This window comes from Pipistrellus hanaki, assembly GCF_964339955.1.
Source record: "Pipistrellus hanaki genome assembly, chromosome: 8".
Taxonomy (NCBI): Eukaryota; Metazoa; Chordata; class Mammalia; order Chiroptera; family Vespertilionidae; genus Pipistrellus; species Pipistrellus hanaki.
Genome location: NC_140510.1, coordinates 79,797,606 through 79,816,620, shown reverse-complemented (window position 1 = coordinate 79,816,620; position 19,015 = coordinate 79,797,606). Strand labels below are relative to the sequence as shown.

Sequence of the window (19,015 nt, the reverse complement as noted above, 5' to 3'; positions counted from 1 at the left end):
ATATCACTGATGTTGCTCTCAATACACCTACAGATACTGCCAACTATTTTCACAGTGACATCGAAGGGGTGTGCTGAGTTAATCAGAGTGGTATGTGCTCAGAAAAAAACCCCTAACAGGCTCTGCCTCCTGCTCTTAATATGACTACATTGCCAATTATATCCTAAATTTGGGACATCTTTTTGGAATTAAAGGAAATCTCTTGAAACTACAGTTAAGCCAAATTGGTAAGAAAAACCTCGAATTGTTATAATGATCATTTGACTTGTATTTTGGATGCTTACCCTTTAGCAAATAGCATCTTTTTATCACCTCATTCCATATGCATGCAAACTAGTCAGTGAAAATATATGGGTCAAATCTGTCTTGGTCTTTTTTTCTCTAGACAACACCCTCACAGAGGACTTCAAACAAGAAATTATTTTGAATCAGTTACTTTGACTTTGCACTAAGAAAGGCATTTTTCAAAATCTTAATATATTCCAAAAACAATGCAGCAATAGCTTCGGTTCTGAAAGGCAGCTCAGCCTTTCTCTGAAGCTTATTTTAGCAATTTCTCAAAAGTAAAATTATAATTATGAGTCATTAGGTTAAGTAGAAAAGGCGACTAAATGAAGAGAAGATAAATTCTCAAAACCAGAAGTTACATATTCAAAAGATGTCTATTCTTATTTTTCACTATTTTTAGATATATATTGTACTTATACCAAATAAAACACAATCGGATAGTATTTCAAAACAAAATACTTTAGAATGGCACACTATATTTTTAAACCCCATTAAGAAATATATGTAACTAGCACTTTGGTGTTAAATATTCCAATCCAGGGAACTTAAATTTCTTAAAACTTTTACTTATCTCTAGTATCAGAGAAACCATAATTTTAAGTGTGAAGAGATAGCACAGTTCATAATTCTGTTGATTGGAATAAAATGACATCTAATGGGAGTACTCAAAGGCATGTTCCCTTCATAAGTATAATTCTCCCTGTAATTACAGCCAGACTCCCAAGAAGCTGCTATTCTGTCTTATTTTCCAAGCGATTAAAGCACAATTAGCTGTTGGCTATCAACACTGTACGGAGGATAGAGCCTGAGGTTGGAGCCCTTCTGACAGACCAGAGAAAGTTTGCATAAAATCATATAACAGTGATTGCCCTGCGTGTGACAGAGGCCCTAGGATGCTGTAATCATGTCACCATGAGGAAGGACAACTGCAGTCACACCTGCAGCTTAGAACAGAGGGTAAGATACTGCCTGTCTTGGGACTTCATCTTTAAGCCTTTGCCGTGTAGCATGGCCATAATGAAGTTCATAATGACCCCAAACAAGTCTGAGGGGACACTAATGCTCCTCAGGCCAAACATAATGCCCTGTGTTCTCCCCAAATCAAAATAGGTGATGATCCAGTCATCCTGAAATAAGACTGCTGCAAAAGGCAGACCTCAGAGCAAGTTGCCCTTTTCTGAGAATCATGAAACCCAGCGAAGATTTACACACTCCCTTCATTCTCTTTCCCCTTCAGCCCTCCGCCATCCTTACACTCTTTGTCAAAATCACCAAGTGCTTGGTTGCTGTGGAAATGAACAGTAATGATGACCTCTAACAAATAGAAATCAATTCCTTCTCCCAGCGCTCTGGGAGACAGTAATTTATACCCCAGACCCTGCACTTTTTGCTCAAACGTAGGGCAGTCTGTGCAAGAAAGAATCTCTGCACGTTTCCCCCTGAATTCTCATCCTTTATAAATCTGTTAGAAGAAGAAGAAAAGGTTTGCTTGAGTTTTACAGCCTCCCTGGGAACTTGGAAATACTTCCTTCTTATCATTTGCCTCAAAATGGCCGAAGCGTGATAACTAGACTTAAGGGGGAAATCCATGTATAGAGACATACACATGTACATATGAATATGGTACATTGCGTGTTAAACAAAAAACTGAAATAAAACCAATAAAGAAGGTGAGATGGCTCTCTAGAGTTAACCTCTCATCGTTACTATCACCCCTCCACCACTGAAAGATATTAATTCCCTATTACCTTGAAATTCAACATTGAGAAATGTTCATCAAAAGATACTAGTATCCCCCAGAATTTGAATGGGAATGAAATAGTCTGCCTTTAGAAACCATAAAGGTGAGAAGAGTATACATGATATGCCAGGACTCTCAATATCTAGACATGAAAGTTGCAGTGAGTTCAGAATCACCTAACAGCGTTTTGCTGTTACAAGGAGACAAATTACAAAAACACATTCCCTTTTTAAAGACAAAATTCATATTTTTCATCAACTCATCCCACAGGCACACACGCAGGCATAAAATGGTCAGCGGGGCTTTGTAATTCCAGTGTGGTTTGATACTATTGAAGGATTAATGCCTAAGCTTCCTTAAATGTCAAAAAGCCATGTAGGGATTTCTGACCAGACAGATCCCAGCTGGCCAAGTCACCTTTTATAAAATCAGATAAGCTCAAACCTCAAAACTCTAAGCATAGTAAACATGAAAGGAGATTAACGTGGCATTTAATTTGCATAAAAGGGAACTACGGAGTGGAAGTGAGAAATGTGGGTCTTTTTTTATTCTAAAAGTAAAACCAATAAAATAATTACATAGAGAAAAGCTTATAATCATGAAAGTTCTTTACAGTCTGTTGTTGTTTTTTAAACCCAGAAAAAGAAGCAAAGAAATAGTATCCTAAAGTCTTAAGTAACCCCTACTAAGTGATACTATTTTATACATCTTATTTTCTAAAATATAATTTTACATATTTTCAAGGAACAAGTTATGAGAGTGATAGGAAATGACAAGCCAATATTATCAAAACTACTTAAGAGTATTGGTATTATATACACTAAAAAGGAGAAACATTTCATCTGTCTGATCATCCCTTAAAACTGTAATGTGTCCTTAACTCTAGGCTTAAAGTCTAATAAAAAAAAGGGGGGGCAATTTTTTAATTAACATACAATAATCTGATGAAATCCAATGAAATCTCCAGTTTAATACCATTAAAGACAATTAAAATCTTTCCCCAAGTCCCTGAATTGAAGATTTTACTTTAATATTCAGGCTGCCTATATTCTGAAAAAAATAGTGCGTCTGGACCGTTTGTCATATGTTACCTTGGCAATGGCATAGATGCGGGTACTGGATGGGTCGGACAGCTCTCTTTTGAGATCCAGGTTCGATGGCCAGTCTTTGTTCATCGGGAGCCTGGAGGTGAAACCATCGATGGACGGGTGGCACATCCGTAAAGCCTTCTGGAAACTCTCCTCAAAGGTGCGCCCAATAGCCATGACCTGTAACACACATTTAAGAGCTCTTATTTAAAGAAAGAGTGTATTTGTTTCTAATTTGTAACTGAACTAGAAAAGGAACGTTTTTCAGAAAAGACTTAGGAATAAAACAAGTATCAGAACACTATTACTCAATTTTAGGTTTAATTTTTTTTTTTCTCTCCTTGTCTTCATGATTTTGATACAAAGTCTTCAATGTTAGGCCAGTCTTTTACCACTTAGAGAATGTCACTGTATTTGCTGAGCTTGAGGAGGACATCACCTGTACCTGCTCCTCACCATAGCATTAAAATAAGGAATCTGTGGCCAGAAAATATAGACCCTTCCTTGGGCATACATAAATAGAACTATTCTAAACAGATTTCAATCAGCCTCCAAGACAGGTTGGCTTTCTTACAGCTAAGCATTAATATTAATAGAACCTTGAGAGTCATAACAAATACTGACAGATTCAGATTTTAAGAGTAGGTGGGAATTAAATTCCCCATGACAAATTCAATGTGTCTTCCCACAATCTTTACAGCTGATTGTACACTAATCAATTAGAAAAACAATGTGGTGATTTAGTTTGAACAAGTTACAAGTCAGAACTAAACTTAAATTGACTTTGAAGGCAGCCTAGTTATTTTCAGTGGATAAACACTGTCTTTGAATCATTTCATAGAATAATAAATTGCTATGTATTTTTGGTCACCAATTTAAAATAATAAAAGTGTTAATGCTGCCTTCAGTAAATGCCCATGATTCTTCAAATGGACCTGAATTCCAATGACTATCAGTTTGGTAAATCTTCCTGTCAATTGTGTGACAAGATACATATTCAAAGATCACTAAAGCATATCAGATAACCTTTCCACACTGCTTCAAATTTAATTAGAAATAAGGGAAGATTCTCAGGAGTGGGAATAGATAAAAGCTTAGTGTGATTCAGATATGCAATTTGCAAGGCATAGTGGTATTTGAAGAGTTAGACAATATGTTCACAGATTTTTCTCAGCTAGACCTGGGAGAGGCTGCCAGATATAAGATGTTTCATGGTACTATCAAATCGAGAAAATATGTTTGAAATATTAAATAACATTTTTAAGTATTACAAATTTAAGTGTTGGCCCTATAAAGAACCTAGTTCTAATGTGCCACAGTAATTATCTTACTCACTGCTCTATCCTCCCAGTGTCTGCATGTAGTAAGACCTCAGGAGGTATACACTAACTTGAGTTGAACTACATGAACTAAAGGTTAAAATTAACTGACAATAGGTCAGATAATAAGCCCTAAATGAAAACATTATATCATCTCATATTCTTTGCCCTACAAATTTTACTCTAAACATTATGAAAAGGGACACTTCACACAAAATGTAAACTAAATAACAGTGTTTTTTGGCAGAACAAACTACCCACAGAACTTATCATGGCATTTAGTTCTAATTCTATTGTGTAGCTTGAAGCATTATAGAAAAAAATAAGATTTAAAACAACAATAAGGAAGAAAAACTGCTACTTGTCCTTTACAACTACTAAGACATTTTCATTTAAAAGGTCAAGTTGTTCCTTATCTGTCATTACTTTAAGACCTTCCATTAATATCTTGGAAACTCACTGCTTCATCCTCCCAATGTCTGCATGTAGTAAGAACCCAAGATAGTAACAGGTCTGCCTTCCTTATGTGAATATGACTGATCAGTAAAAGGTCATTTCCTTTCTTTTCCTCTGCATTAGTTATAGGTGTAAGCTATATTTCCTGTAATTCATGGCATGACTAGTCTGAGTTTCTAAAATGACTCATCTGAGTTTATGTTATAACCTGTATTATGGGAAAATGAAGGCCAAATAGAACATTAGTTCACAAGTAGTTTTTTGCTGTATAATCTAACCGGCTTGGCTATCTAGACATACACTAAGAGCTCCTATATTGACCACACAGAGATAGCGATGAGTTAAAGTAAAACAGACAGGCCGGTAGAGATAGATTTTGAGATTTGTACATACGGCTTGTATTAAAAAAAAAATCTACACATAAACAATGACAATAACACTGATGCAATACATTTATTGGAAATGTGCTGTAAATCTACTTTAAAAATTATTACTAAACACTATGTGCATTAAGCCAAAACCTTATAAGAGCCCCACAAAGTATTATCATCTCCCATTTTTCAGATCTGAGGCTCGGTGTTTCCCATAGGTGTCTCTAGCTAGTAAGTGGCAACACCAAGAGTAAAACCCAAGTCCGTCTGATTCGAACGCTCATGGTCTCTCTACTCTCTCAAGCCTCCTGGATGCAAAAAGAAAGAAACCCTTGGTGGGAGGAGCAGGAGAGAGAATCTCAGAGGTGGGGATCTAAATTCCTTTGTTTCTTCCTGCACAAGGAGCACTGCTTCTCTGAAGAAGGAAGAATCAAAAGCTAACTTTAAGTTAGAATTTAAAATAGAACATTATGTAAAACTGAAGTGTGCTAAAAGCTTGGAACATTTTGATTTAATAAAAGGGGCTTAATACTCTACTGTGTTCATCTCAATTTAGAATTTTAGAGCTAGAAGGATCATGAGAGGTCTTCCACTCTCGCTTCATTCTTTTCTAGATAAGAAGTAAGATCCAGAGATGATAGCCACAATTTTCAGGGACTAAGGTTGAACTCTTAATCACAATTCATTGGTCTTTTTGTATACCATATTATATTTTATATATTAGTATTGTCTTGATTTAGTTATAAATTACATTAAATTCAGTTATATAAGTATAAATATGTGTTTTAATGCATGTGTATTTATTATACCTACACATATGGCCTCTTCTTATGAATGCTCTTAGAATACTAGAATGCTTAGATGATCTTAGAAGCTATTAAATAATCATGTAATAAATGCCTAATGTTAAACAGTTTAATAGAGAGGTAGAGAAATACTTGGGAGGAAATAAAATTCCTCTATATCCTTCATTTATGAACCCAGAATCCAGGCAACCTTAGAACTTTCAATGCTATTAAAAATTAGACAAAATAACTGGGAACAAGGATGAAATAAAGAAATAAACCAAGGACTCACCTCTCCTACACTCTTCATGGAGCTACCAATTCGGCTGGATGTTCCATGGAAACGATCGAGATCCCAGCGAGGAATCTTAGTAACCATGTAATCCAGGCTGGGTTCAAAGCAGGCTGATGTCTTCCCTGACACAACGTTCTTGATTTCTGGAAGTGGGATTCCTAAGGCAATCTTTGCAGCAATAAATGCCAATGGGTATCTATAAAGGAAGAAACAATTGTTTATTTATTTCAGCAATAAGTATTAAAAGGAGCCTAAAACAAAAATTGGTCTTTCTTAGAAATTCTGGTATTATGCCACATCAGGATCTAAAACACACATGATTCTCCATTTGGGATGAACACTGAATAGCCACTTATAAAATAACTAGAGGCCTGGTGCATGGAATTTGTGCACTTGAGGGGCGTGGTGCCTCAGCCTGGCCTGCACTCTCTCGCAGTCTGGGAGTCCTCAGGGACTGGGACTGAGCCTGCAGTCAGATATCCTTAGCGCTGCAGCGAAGGTAAGAGAGGCTCCCACCAAGGCTGCTGCACTCGCCAGCCGTGAGCCTGGCTTCTGGTTGAGTGGTGCACCCCTTGTGGGAGTGCACTGACCACCAGGGGGAAACTCCTGCATTGATTGTCTGCCCCCTGGTGGTCAGTGTACATCATAGCAACCGGTCATTCCACCATTTGGTCAATTTGCATATTAGCCTTTTACTATATAGGATGTGAGTCACAATAAAATATAGAGGCAGAAGTCCCAAAAGAATTCATTCCCTATGTCTGACATGCAGTGCTACAGCTCCCAACCTACATCTTTTCAACCTAAAACAAATAGTTGCCTTGGTAAGGTGCTCACTTGTGTAAAATCTCCAAAATATATGCATGTCTGCACCTGAGAACACAGTAGAGTTAGTTGATACTGTTGGTTATGTTATAGTCAGAAAAGGTAGGCATTGCTAGTTTAGGTCCTTGCTCTATCTCCAAATTATCTTTGAACTTTGGGCTTCCAACAGAACTATCACTCTGGAAACCGGATTAGCTTTGTCTGGAGTGTCAGTGTGGTAATGATACTTCAGAAAATAATTCATAGAACTATGGAACTACTTATGAATTCTTTAGTACAATTCCACCATCTGTGATGAGGAGACTGAGAGAGATAATAAGTAATGTGTTCCAAGTCTCACAGTCAGTAGAAGAATCAGAATGAGAACTTGGGTGTCCTGTCTCTGGCCTAGTGTAGCATGCCTTCTATTCAGAGGTAAATATTTTATTCATCACATGCCATATAATTTAAATGCCAAAGGCATAACATGAATAGTAATAAAGGGTATTAATTAACTCCCCCCCTCCCCCCAATAATGCTTGTCAGCAATTGTTATGTGGATGGCAAATTTATTTGGTGGCAACCTTTACCTATAAGAAAAATCATATATTGCTTGGTCTGTGGAATTTTTGCTAAAATAAAATAATGTATATTGAATGCTTGAGTCAAGTGAACTATGTATTTTTTGTCCACCATTTGCTACATGTGAAAAAGCCAATTGAGAACTAAAATTAAGGATTAATTTGCACTTTTTAACAACATCTGCAAAGTGTAATTAAGAAGCAGATTTTTCCCCAGCCTGTTTTGACCACCCAGATTTTGATTAGTTTGTGATTAGCCAGCAAACAAAGCCAGCTAGCAATACCATTTGCCTCAATCTGGCAGCAAGCTCATTAATAACTATGTCCTGAGGGTCCTAAATGATTTGGAGCCAGCATACAGAAATAGGGACTGTAGTTTGTAAACATAGCACAGACTTCAGGAGCTGCCAGTCTTCCAGTTCTCTCTGTGAAACACCCGCAAACCCGCGGCCCAGCACTCTGGTCTTACCCAGTCGCCTTGGAGGCCAGGGCAGAGCTCCGGGACAGTCTGGCGTTCACTTCAATGATGCAGTACTCCATCGAGGTAGGATGAAGGGCAAATTGGATGTTGCATTCACCCACAATGCCCAAGTGGCGAACGACGTTGACTGAAGTGCGTCTCAACATCTGAAACTCCGCATTCGAGAGTGTCTGGGCCGGGGCCACAACAACGGAATCACCTGTACATCCAAGCAGCACTCATTAGTTTGTGTGTGTGATACAAGGCACAGGACAGTCTAAGGGTTTGCTGGGAAAAGAGTTATCTTCTATGTAGGGCACAGCAGGCATTATTTTCTCTGATTCTTGTTTTGCCTGTATTATTCTGACATTTATAGAAACCCTCCTCACCTTTCCCAAACTCATCTAGCTGTCAAGTCTTCAGTCATCTACTTACTGAATTGACATTAATTTTTCAATTTTCCTTCTCTTCATCTCATATTATCTCTATCTCAAGTTCTTCCTTCCCTAAAATATCAACTCCCCTTCCCTCAGACGGGCACTCCACCTGTTTCTATGTCTCATTCCTTCCCATTTTCTCACTCCTCTTCAATCAGAGTCCTTTGTATCTTTAATCTCTTAGTCTGTAGTCACCACCCCTTCTGCCTGAAAACATGCCAGATCTCCAGGAGCTCAGGAAGTGGCTTCCTCAACATTGCTAGATAACCACAAGAACCATCTCTCATTCTTTACATGACTAAACTCCTTGAAAGTTTACCAGTTCTGCTTATCATTCATTGCGATAGAACTCCATTCAATATGGCTCACATAACCAATTTTGTATCAACACTATCCTCTTGAACATCCAAAGCCCTATTTAAAAGCTCATTTTTAGCCTTTCATAGCATTTTATACAGCCCAAACCAAAGCTCTTTTATGAAATATTTTCTTAGGTTGGCTTACTTGATACTGTACTTCCCTGCTTTTCTTCCTCTCACTATTCTTTTTATTCCACACTAACCATTCCTCTTCCTTCTGCCCTATAAAATCTAAATGTTACATCCTGGAACCTATTCTCTCTTTTTTTATACCTCTACCCTTGAATACTTAATAAATGCATCCAGCTTTGATTATTACCTTTATACCAAAGACTTTCAATGACTTGATATCAAATTCTCTACCTCTATCACATTCTTGAGCTCTAATCCTATACTCTTAACCCTCTTCTTGTGATGGTCATCCATACATTAAATTTAGCATTTCTAAATCCTAAGTCAATATCTGTGCCCTCTAGTCTAACTAGTTAACTTCCTGAGAAAACCTATTTCTATTACTTGTGGCTATTTTCTCATTCACTAAGGACAAACACCTCAGTCTGCTTTAAGTCTTCTTAACATCACTACTTACTTCTCAACATCAAGTCTTATAGATCCCGCCTTCACATTATATTGCTCAGATTTGATGCCTTCCTCAATTGAAATCAGGATAATAATTCCTGCCTTACTTCATAGGTTTTTTGTGATGATCAGATAAATGTGAGAGTATTTTCAATTTTACTATATGTATAAAAATTTGTATCACTAGACTGTCAGCTAAAAATGGTCATTTCAAGGGAAAAAGAAGTTAATAAAGACTGTTATGGGCTATCAAACACATGAGCTGAAGGCACTACTATAATTTTTAAAGATTCTTTGCCTACCTGTATGAACGCCCATGGCATCAACATTCTCCATGTTACACACGGTGACACAATTGTCATCAGCGTCTCGGACTACTTCATATTCTATTTCTTTCCACCCCGTCACAGACCTCTCCACCAGGATCTGGTTGGTCATAGCAAAGGCCTACAAATGGGTAACAAAAGGTACCAAAGAGTAAGAAAAGGCACTGGTTTAAACATGAATATTTTCAATGTCCTGGCCTAAATGCTGGTCAGCATCAAAGTGTCTAGCCCAGCCTCCATTCTCTGCTCTCCGGAAGGCATAATGTGTCAAAAAAATCAGTGAGGTACTAGGAATAGCATCCTGCAGTGAATATGCTTGATTTACATTATTGAGTCTTGCCATTCAAAGTGCTGATATGACATTAAATCAAACTAATTTGGGAAAATAATTGAGCAATCAGGCAGAGGGAAATGAAATTATTTCGGCAGCTAGGCTTCTGTGAAACCAGAAAATGTGATAAGTGTGAATAAATATAGAAACATAAATCTAAAGACTCTGGCTTTCTCCAAAATAGCTCAGGGTGCTGCGTACAGCGACATACACAATGAAAGTTAGTTGGTGTTGATGAGGAGAAGAAAGGCGATGATGATGGTTGTAAACAGTGAGCCAAGATGGCATATGAAACTTGGGAATTAGAAGAATCATATGCAACTCTTATTATGGTTAATCACTGCCTAAGTGCTTAAGTACTCTGAGTCATATATCATGAATGCCTGATTAAACAGATATGAATTAGTATAATCATCATTTCATATTTACTGAGTACCCAGCGGTAGGTAGAACTGAACTCAAATTATAGAAGAGGCTGTCTCTGACCTCAGGACATTTAGTGGCTGAAATCCAAGACAGAGATGCCCTCTGTCTCTTAATACAGTTGATTTGTGATGGCAATGAAAAGAAGAGAAAGCAACCGGGGAAAGTAAATTGTTTTCAAGTTATTAGCAGGCAGTAAAATGAAATAACTCAATGTAAGTTTGTCCATAATGGGTCTCCACGCTATTATTTTGACCTCAGTCAACACCGTTGACTCCAGAATGTGCAATTGAAGCTGGAACACCCTGTCCCCACAGCTGCCCGTGATGAGGTTTTCAAAGTGGTTAGGAATTTCTGTAGCCAGCGCTAACAATTTAATAATGATTAATTTGTGGTTAGAATTGCCTGCTAAAAGAAATCTGGGAAGGAAAGCGTGTGAAATTGGGAAAGCTTTCTGCATGCTGATGAAGTAGACTAAATATGTGGGCACAGGGACCAATTACATCATATTCACCTGTTGCCTCGACCCTTTATTCCCCCCCTTTCAAATCTCAGATTTTATACAAAATCTTGACTTAGCGACTCAGATGAGTTAATGCAGTTTCTTATGGTGCTAATTATCACCTCAAGAGAATAGGGGTACTTTAAGATATAATGATAACAGTAGTTATTCTCAAGAGAAAAGCAAGGTTTTTATCAAAGAAAATCATTCAATAGCCTACTGATTATTTTAGAGTAATATGAATATGAATAAAAATATCCCAGTCCAAAATTGTCTTCGTTAGTAAACATTATTAGACAATTCAGTATTCAAGAGGTTTTTGTACTGTAAAAAGTATATATTTTTAACAGAGCACAAATAAATATTGTAACTATTGGCATTAATAATAAGATTTTTAATATTAAGAACATTGGAGATATCTAATATGCTAGAGAGGAAAATATGATTTATGTTCATAAACATGTTTTTTCTTTAAATACATGATTCAGAACTCCAGAATGGAAACAAGAAATATTTATATTAGATATGTTTCCCTTTTATTGGTGCATCTTGGCAACTTTAGAAAATCTAAATCCAAGTTGTTGACAAGTAAGTTTGTCATTATAATTATTTGAGTATATTTAATTTTACTTATTTTTTTCCTCAAAGCCCTTCATCAACAATTGAAGGGCCTCATTTTGTTTCGCTCTAAAAGTAAGTAACGATAGAGCTAAAAGCTGTGCTTGGGCTCTTTACTCAGCTCTCCTCAAAACTCCCTTCACAAAGACTCTCATGCATGACTGTTATGTAAGTTACATGGCCCTTTGGCTGCTCACACATGCATTCAACAAGCCCCCAGGACTGCCAGGAACTGCTGGAAATAGAGTGAGGACAAAACTCTGAGGGAGCCAGGACCGGTTTGGCTCGATGGATAGAGTGTCGGCTTGGGGACTGAAGGGTCCTGGGTTTGATTCCGGTCAAGGGCATGTACCTTGGTTGCGGGCAAATCCCCAGTAAGGGGTGTGCAAGAGGCAGCTGATTGATGACTCTCATCGATGTTTCTAACTCTCTATCTCTCTCCCTTCCTCTCTGTACAAAATCAATAAAATATATATTTTTTAAAAAACTCTGAGGGAATAGAGTGTGGGCAAAACTTGGCTTTCATAAAGCATGTTTTCTTGTTCATCTCTACTTTATTTTTTGGACACATCTTAATTTTCTCCAGATTTGCCTTCCAATACTTAAGAAAATAAGTATTCAGTAATAAGTTAAAGTCATTTTGATAGTAATAAATTACAAACACTCAAATCTCACTTTTACTTATGCCCATATGTCTGTTTGTTGGCAGAGAGCTAACTTGTGTTTATACTATACATACATTAAACAGCTGAGTTTGAGGTCAAGTTAAACTAGCCAATGTGTGTTGTTTCACTTAGTGGATGTCATTCATGTGATATTATTTCAAAAAATAATGGAACATTATATTCTACAGTAGGTTTTTTTTAACTACTGAAATATATTTTAGCATTATGGATGTTTTGGAACAGATTATGAAGCAGAGGAAGGTAAAATTGGATTGACTTGATAACACTGAAATCCATAGGTAGGAAAATAAAGATTGACCTTTATGTAGAGTCATCACCGGTTTACCTAGGACTCTCTGGCTTAACACTCTGTTCCAATATAAATAATTATACTGCATTTCCTTTTTGAGGGAGTTGTATTTTGGACAAAACTTTTAGAGAACACAACAGTGATTTACTAAATAGAAAAAAAAAAAAAAAGGTTATTTTTGTCTACCTCACTTTCTCTAATGGAAAGGGCATGTCCCCTCAGTGTCTTGAGAGTGAAGATGGTCAGTGAAGACACATACCTTTGTGCTGAGGTCTACCAAGGTCTCCTTATTAGGACAGATGCCTGAGCCTAGCCCACCCAGGGCGTAGGCAGAGCGGATCATCACTGGGTAGCCAATGGAGTCTGCTGCCTTCAGCGCATCCTCAATCTGTCAACAAGAACAAGAACTCAGAGTAAAAGCTGACCACACTAGCAGAATCAAACATTCCAAGAGAGTCTGGCGATTCAAGTAGATCAGTTTATTTGAGGGGAATGACTATGGAAATGTTCTATTATTCTCTCATCTCCTTCTAAAAAGCAAGTGTTTTACAATTTTTAAGTAAAATTCTAGGATTATTTCAGTATACAGTGAAGACCCTTTTTAATGTCTTTGTGGTGAATTTTATTTTTGCATGTTAAATTTAAAAAAAAAAAAAAAAAAGCATAAACCAATGGCCCAAACTAAAATATCCAGCATTCATTTGAGAATAGAAACCATATTGAATTTTTTATTCAGTTTAACAGTCTCCATCTTTTAATTAAACAAGGTTTTCTGTTGCTGAAACTAACTTGATATTACTGCAATAAGTCATTAGGAATATTATATAGAGAAATTTTTTTATTTTTCAAGTTCAGTCAGAGAGCAGTCCCAAACGCTCGGAATTCTTTTTTATAACTTACAAAATACAACACATGACGGCTATATTTTTCTGTCATGGAATATTATTACACTACCAATGGGAATGTAATTACACCTTTCCCATATGCCTGCTTCTCATCCTGAGGAAGCAAGGACATAATTAAATCTGGCAAAGAAAGAATGAATGGATGGCAGCAGCTTTCCAAATGCTCAGCAGAGCTGTCCTGGGATTATTCCTGATTGACAGCCTTGTAACATAGCACGTACTTGACAGCATTCTTCTCTGAAACATGCTCGACCCTTATTTAGTCGGTCCAGCTGTACTCCCCTTATCCCTAAGGACTTGCCTATTTCTTCAATGGGGAAGTTGCATCAAAAACTGCATCCAGCACCACCACTCCACTGACTATATGTGGAAATTAGGCTAACGTCAGGGGCAAAAACAGATGTATAGAAAGCTGATTTTTTCTCCATGCCTATTAATATAACACAGGATCTGATGGAAAATGGTTAATAGAAATGCAATATTATGTGTCCTCTTTCAACATCTAAGCCATGAATTTCTCAGTCATAAGTCTTACTAATAAGATCCAATGGCTTTTTTATCTTAATAATCTCATTTTAAAATGTTTATTCCATTTTAATAAGAAATTTTAAATTTAATGATTTTCCATTTGCAGGTCATCTGCAAGTACAAGATGCGTCACTGATTGTGGGAAGAAGGTAAAAATTACTTTGGCAATGCAAGTTAGTATGGTTAGTTTTAATTCAGGAGATTTGAGATTTGGCAGCATTGATAAAATCACTTTTCTTGATTTATGCTTCTCTTTTCATAAAATAGTAATACTTAACTCTGAAATTTGAGCATTGAATGCTGCAATTACTACACAATATCTTGCTGGACCTGCATGGCAGTTGAGTATCGACCTATGACCCAGAAGGTCATGGTTCAATTCCCATCAGGGCACATGCCTGAATCGCAGGCTCAATTCCCGGTGGTAAGTATGCAGGAGACAGCCAATCAATGATTCTCTTTCATCATTGATGTTTCTATCTCTCTCTCCCTCTCCTTGTCTCTCTAAAATCAATTAAAAAATATATTTTTAACTAAACAATATCACTGAGGTACTAATACATTTCGGAAGAACATATATGCAAGTATAATAATTGTAACTTTTCTTTCTAGAAATGATAAACATTCTCCCTACAACCAAAACAGACATTGGCCTATTCACTCCAGAACAAAGGTTTCTTACCGACTCCACGGCAAAGCTCGGAGCAATCTTTTCATTAATCTCATTTAGTTTATCTGAGAACAGCTGCCTGTCTTCTGTGGCCATGATGGATTCCACTGAGGTCCCCAGGACCTTCACGCCATACTCCTTGAGCACACCTCTCTTAAATAGTTCCACTCCTGCAGAAGAATAAAATACAATCTGTTATTATTTCATCTTAAACTCTTGTCTTCTTCAATACCATTTTTTAAATCTTGACATTAACTTCAAGAAGCCACCACAGCTGAAACCGGTTTGGCTCAGTGGATAGAGCATCAGCCTTCGGACTAGAAGGTGCCGGGTTCAATTCCGGTCAAGGGCATGTACCTTGGTGTGGGCACATCCCCAGTGGGGGGGGTGCAGGAGGCAGCTGATGGATATTTCTCTCTCATCGATATTTCTAGCTCTCTATACCTCTCCCTTCCTCTATGTAAAAAAATCAATTAAAAATATATATATATACATATATATACATATATACATATATATACATATATATGCATATGTGTGTGTGTGTGTATAATAAAAAAAGAAGCCACCAAAATACAAAATAGAATTGTATTTAAGGTAAAAACAATTTGAATTGATAATTCTGAAGACATTCTAACAAAATATTCTGCTGATGTAACTGTTCCTTATATTACCACTTTCTTCAAATGGTTTTTATTATTGTCACTAACAAAAATCACAGAATCATAGTGACCCTTGAGACTGTAGTATAGTTCCTTCCCTTCTAAGGTCCATCCTTATAATGAGATTTAAAAAAGCCCAGGGATATGGATTAAAAATTACCAAAATTGTTTGTTTTCACTAACTCGCTAGCTAACCTTAGCTAAGTGTTTTATATTTGTCATACCAATTACATCACCAACTCCTTACCCCAACTAGCTAATGATATCCTCATTCACAATCTAGTTCCAAAGGTTTGAAGCATTTTAAAGAGGACAGAGCATTGGACTCGGCAGATAAATGAAGGGAAGGTAGAGAGACTGATCTAGATTATCATGAAGATACACCTGAATTCGCTGAGACATAGGATACAAGGAACTTATCCATGTTAATTCTCACTTTTCCTTCATAATAGTTCTCGGAATATCACTAGTATCAGAGAGCAGCAACATCCTGGGATAGAGGATGGAGACCCAAGAAACCTACTTGGCCACTCTGGAGCATTAAAGCAAAAGGCTTCTTTGTGTTCCTCTGATGTCCTGTTCATCCTATGACATTCTCAGGTGGCCATGTGCTGCTTCCTCACACATTAGAGGAAATCTTTACAAATTGGTAGGTCAAATCAAGCAAAAAAAAAAAAAAAATTACACATAAGTGCATGTACCCAAATTCTGCAAGTAAACCTAAAGGAACTCACCACAGTTCAGAGCTGTCTGGCCACCCATGCCCAGAATTAACCCGTCCGGCCGTTCCGCCTTGATGACCTCTGTGACAAACTGGGGGGTGATGGGGAGAAAGTAGACGCTGTCTGCTTGTTTTAAGCCCACTTCGTTGGTCTGTACGGATGCGATGTTTGGGTTCATCAGGACAGTTCTGACATTTTCTTCCTGAAACAAAAGGATCCAGAATCTACTGAATACACGGTCTAAAGAAGAGAATGGCCATATTTCAATGAAGGGCATTATTAGGTAATGAATAGATTAGGTAATGAATGAATGAATGAATGAGTGAATGGAAGTTAGAGAGAAACAAACATTTGGTGAAAGGAAGGAAGAAACTGAGTGAAAATAAAAACTATCCAAAAAGAATTGCCTCCTCATAAAGATCATCCTGAATTTCTTGCCACTGAAGCTATCAAGCAAAGCTGAAAATTATTTCTATAGAATTTGACCAGACATCCACAAATATAGCTGTTTTTTTTTTCCAAATCATTTTGTTATAACATTAAGGGAGGGTCAGTTCCTGGATGGGGCCACTGTCTGTGTGAATTTTGCATGTTTTGCCATGTCTGCATGGTTTTTTCCAGGTGCTCCAGATTCCTCCCACATCCCAAAGATGGGCGGTGAGATGAACTCGCAGGTCTAAGTGATTCCAGTTTGAGTGTGTGTGGATGTGACTTCACCCTTCAATGGAAGGGCCTCCTATCTGGGGTGGGTCCTGTCTGTACCCTGAGCTGCTGAGAGAGGTTCTAGCCACCCAAGACCCTGAACAGAACAGAGGATTGGAAAATAGACCTCTTGTTTGTTTTCATTCATCTTCTTAAATTTCTCACATTTATTTCAATGTTTAATATGAGAACTATTCAGAATCTTTTTTATAAGTTTGGTGATCATTTTGGTGGCCAGAAAAATTCCACAGGAACTTAACTCTTGTTTACATAGTTTAGCCTATGGTAAAATTGGTTCCATTATACATTGTTTTGCTTAAAGCCACAGCTTCCAAGACCCTATCATCAACATTGAGTACTACTGAACTTTACAGTTCAATCGCCTTAAAAGAACATAATATTCCAAAAATTTTAATGAGTAAGCTATAAAATGGAACTGGAGGCAACATCAAAGCTGCTTCCCTTTCTAATGTTTGTCGGAGAACATTGGTGCACATTTAAAATGCACAGTAATGTGTTTTCTTCTTGCTAGAAGCACTGAGGGCCTTCTGTTGGCTTCTATTTTCTTTATATTTTCGTACTTGCTGTATTGCTTTAACAAAGAGCATTATACAACTGTTTATACATATTATATAAAAAGAAAATGACCATATGGCAAAATAAAATAAAAATGTATGTGTGTGTATGTGTGTGTCTGAAGGTATTCATAGCATATCTCATTCTTGACATCTGGAGAGACCACCAAAATAATTGTTCATGTAGGCTACTAAGAATAATAACTCCATAAACCAGGATGAGTGTGAAACTTAGCAAAAATAATGATTATAAAATATGGCCAGATGGTTCTTATTTTACCTATTAGCATATCAATTTTGAACGCTTCTAAAAAGTCAACAAAATATTCAGCTGAAAGTATAGAAATCATCTTTCAAAGGCCTACACATCCTAGAGGGGAAATCTGAATAAAAAATTAAATATACCTCATGCTATTTTAAATTCAAATAGTGCCTTAAAACTTGTATTTTTTACTAACTTACTTGATTTTTAAACCAATACTACAAGAGAAATTTCCACCTTACAGATAAAAACAATGAGATTCAATAAATAACTTGCCAAAGACCATATCGCTGGAAAGATCCGGAATTAAAACTTGATTCAACTCATGATTCAAGTCTTAAGCCCTACTGCAATACCAGTCATCTCTCAAGATTTTAAGGAATTACTCTAAAAAGATTATTGGGTGTATTAGCAAAGTATTAAATATATACATACAGATAAGCAATTTCATTTAAAAATATGGGTTAGAGTATGAGTAATTGGGTCTAAACTGAGATTAGATCATTAAAAGAAGTTGTACAAGGTCTTGCTACTTTAGAAAAATACCAATAGGCCTGAATACATTTGTACTTTCCTGAATGGACAATATGATGAATATAGGTATTTTTATAAATAAAATTATATGGTAAAAGTCCCATATGTACATGTGATGGGTATTCATTTTAAAATTTAAGAATAATTTCAAACAATTTTAATAGATTTTACATCATTTTCTAATATAGTTCTGGCTATAATACATGCACAATTTAATTATTTTTAAATATTTGGTTTGTAAATTTATCTCTATTAACTTCCTAATTAATCATAATACAATATATATAAAATTCCTATTATTTAAATATCTTCACATTATGGATGTTAAAGCATATAAAAAATATAAGCCATGAAAATATTAGTTATTCATAAAACTACCAAATAGGCTTTAAAAAAAAAAAGTTTGCTAGTAAAATGTGTTCTAAATCCAGAACACACTTGGATTGTGTTCTAATCAATTTAAACCATTGGACATCCACTATCTATCTAAAGATCAATTGAATCATAATACAATAAAGTGTTTTTTAAGGTATACATAGAAAACATGTGTGCATATGTATGAACACCCATGTGTGTATGGAGGAGAGTATTGAGAACAAATGGGAAGAAGATTGAGGTAACTGGGGGCTATGTTTTTTATCAGGCATCTGTCAAGTGAAAATCTCTGTATATAGAATATTAAATAAAATAAAAAGTAAATTTATAAAAGCCAACTAT

The 19,015-nt window shown here is 36.5% G+C and overlaps 1 protein-coding gene across 1 annotated transcript in view; it reads right to left on the bottom strand.

Moving 5' to 3' along the window:
- CPS1 (carbamoyl-phosphate synthase 1) overlaps positions 1-19,015 on the bottom strand; it is a 109,003-nt gene that overhangs the window by 53,834 nt on the left and 36,154 nt on the right. Inside the window, exons 14-20 of the mRNA XM_084891408.1 lie at positions 16,238-16,427; positions 14,854-15,011; positions 12,998-13,126; positions 9,866-10,010; positions 8,198-8,408; positions 6,341-6,539; positions 3,121-3,297 (exon numbers count right to left, since the gene is read on the bottom strand). Coding sequence (XP_084747534.1) covers positions 3,121-3,297; positions 6,341-6,539; positions 8,198-8,408; positions 9,866-10,010; positions 12,998-13,126; positions 14,854-15,011; positions 16,238-16,427 — 1,209 coding nt within the window. The remainder of the gene's footprint in view (positions 1-3,120; positions 3,298-6,340; positions 6,540-8,197; positions 8,409-9,865; positions 10,011-12,997; positions 13,127-14,853; positions 15,012-16,237; positions 16,428-19,015) is intronic.